At 45.8% G+C, this 2813-nt stretch overlaps 1 protein-coding gene across 1 annotated transcript in view; it reads right to left on the reverse strand.

The window, feature by feature from the left end:
- Window positions 1–672: 672 nt before the first annotated feature.
- The window catches only part of PBX3 (PBX homeobox 3), a 26583-nt gene continuing 24442 nt past the window's right edge, over window positions 673–2813 (reverse strand). Inside the window, 1 exon segment of the mRNA XM_017745388.1 lies at window positions 673–2234. Within this exon segment, the coding sequence (XP_017600877.1) occupies window positions 2142–2234 (93 nt within the window). The 3' untranslated portion in view covers window positions 673–2141.

Consider the following 2813-nt stretch of genomic DNA (forward strand, 5'->3'; position numbering starts at 1 on the left):
CCCACCGCCCCGCGAGCCCAGCGGGGGCCGCGGCTCCAGCCCGGGAGGGGCTGGTGCTGGTGAGCGCTCGGCCTCCTCCTGCCTAGCTGCACTAACCCGAGTAGTGAGTAGTTATATTTATCAAAGACCATTTGCTGCAAGTGATTAACGTTAATTTGATTTCCTGTGAGTCAATTTCCTTGAGATATGGTAAATAGGCTATTACCTGTTATTGACCTTTACTTTATTAAAAAGACTTAAAATTAGCATTTATATATATACGTCCTTCCAAAAAAGTTTTTTTAATAAAGAAAAATATTTTTATAATCACATTAGACTTGCTAGCTGAGGCTATAGCTCCAAAGTTAATGTTAAATAAAAATGGTAATTAAGAGTGAATATGATGATGGTTTTTAAACTCATCTAAAGGCCTGACCCCTTCCTTTACCTCCACTTGATTTGTGGCTCCCAAGCAGAGCAGGGTGGCAGCGGAGGCAGGGGGCTAGTAGGTGGAAGCCTCTGCCCAGGACATGCCTCTCCCAGGATTTCCAATCCTCTCCTGGCAAGAGGGCACAAGGACCTGCTGGTGTTTAAAGAGATGCTCAGCTCCTGCTCCATGCCAGCTCACTCTTCTGGAGACCGACGCATCTCCTCAGGTTGACTTGAACTGAGCAGGAAGAAATTACGTCAACATTTGATCATGAAAGCAAAAAGTTTATTCATGTTTGAAACTACATATAACTACCACGAGGAAGACTTTTCAATCCAGGGTGTAATCCAGTTAGAAAGTAACACGAAACGGTTTAATACATTAGAATCACTGCCACAAATTATTTTCATGACTCAATCAGTTTCAGAATCGCATACAATACAAAAGAGAGAGAGAAAGGGCCCCTGCAATCCAGGGGGATGTACAGTACTGAATACTGAAGTCTGTATGCATTACAATTAATTGTTGGTTTTTGCGTGTATTAGTAACAAGATGAAGAACATTCAAAATGCTTCTCAGTATTTACAACAGTTGCACTGTTTTGTGTCCAACCTAAGACCCCATGTTTCCACTTCCGCTTCTTTAGCAGTTGCCAAGGCAACCCTGATTTGTAGGAGATTACAATGTACATTACATTTCGTGGGGAAACAAAGAGTTAATTACAAGATGCAAAAAGATAAGAAAGAGACAAACTACAGCGTGAGTATCGTTCAGAGGTAGTAAGTGAGCACTCTAAGCTACAGAACATGTTGAAAGTCTATTGGTTTGTATGAGTTCGCATGAGGTAATAAAGCTGTGTTTGATTGGTGAGATGTATAAATACTCTTTTGCTACACTATGTACAACACTCCATATCGCGGTGCTTTTTCCTTTCCTTTTCCTTTGTTTGTGGTTTGCTGCCAAGCAGAGGCACCAGCCCTTGGCAGGCGTGGGTAGCACCCAGCTCATACTGTAAAACCCCGGGTCGTGGCGTGCACAGAGACCAGCAGCAAGAGTCGTCATCTCCCAAGAACAACCTGTGTCCGTGTCAGGATACGGAGAGGAGACTCGGGGTCCAGGGGGGCTTTAGAAAGAAAAGATGCTCCTGGTTTCCAATCTAATTTGTAAGACAATAGATCTCAACAAAAATGTGACGAATAAGGATTCTTAAACACGACCATTGTTAACCGAAATAACTGAACAGCTCTTTTTATTCCAGGTCTGTGAGAGATAAGAAAAGATGAAACACAATCAAAGTCTGTGATTCCTGTCGATTTTCCATGGAAATATGCACACAATTAAATTTGGGTGAGGCGGTTCTTTGTGTCTGCTCTTGCTACTGAGGTTAAGCTTGTCCTGTACTTTTACCCTTAAGGCCAAGCAATTGGCAACTGTTAGACCAACATCATTAAAACTGCTGATAATAAATTATGATAAAATAGTTACAGGGCTATAAACAATGCTAAATCTTGGCCTAATTGGATAAAGTGCTTTTTAACATTGTGTGTTTTAAGTATAAATACAAATGATTATGATACCTTTAAAAAACAGATTTACCAAGTTTTCTAATAAGACAAGGTTTTACAGTAAAGCTGTAGGTGGTTGGCTACAAAAAACTCTTTCCTTTTTCTCCTGCAACTCTGAATGCGCTAATCAAGGCATCTCAGCTCAGGGAAAAAGTGTTGCTAGGAGATTAGTTAGAGGTATCCGAGTGCACACTTCCCGGCCCTTCTGTAGGGGAAGTCACAGAAGATGGAGTGGTTGCGTCCTGCCAGCCTCCATTAGCCTGCAAAGGCAAAAACAAGTCAATTGATACCAGTGCGCATACTAATTACACCACAGGCTGAGTGTGGGGCCGGCCGGCCCGGGGCTGAGGGGAGATGCTCTGGGAAGGGGATCTTCCCGCACTGCCCTGGCTGCAGGGGCCGTGCCGGAGCGAGGCAGGGGAGTGGCCGAGCAGGGAAAGCAGGAGCCCTTCAGCCAGATGTTGGCTGCAACCAGAACTGTGGGATTTCTGCAGAGACCATCCGTGCTCTAATGAGGAACGTCCCTTCACCGGCACTTCGGCTTTGTCCCCTGAGAAGACAAGCCTGGGGCAATCCGTGTTTAACTCCCGCTTCTCCCCTCACTACCCAAAGTTCGAAATGCCCTTTCCCCACTGCAGGACCCTCGGCAGAGCTGCCCCACCTGCACATGCTGCCCCAGCTCCCTCGTGAAAGGCAGAAAGGGGCTGCTCGGATCTGTTTTCCAATTATCTCCAGCGGCAGCCCCGCTCCGGCCCCGCTCCGTGCCTCGGCTGCGGCCCTCCCGCCTCAGACCTGCCTCAGCACGAGCAGCGCAGGAACAAATTTGCCTTATGTCTCCG

The sequence above is a fragment of the Corvus brachyrhynchos genome, unplaced genomic scaffold (genome assembly GCF_000691975.1).
Source record: "Corvus brachyrhynchos isolate BGI_N302 unplaced genomic scaffold, ASM69197v1 scaffold59, whole genome shotgun sequence".
In the NCBI taxonomy this organism is placed as follows: Eukaryota; Metazoa; Chordata; class Aves; order Passeriformes; family Corvidae; genus Corvus; species Corvus brachyrhynchos.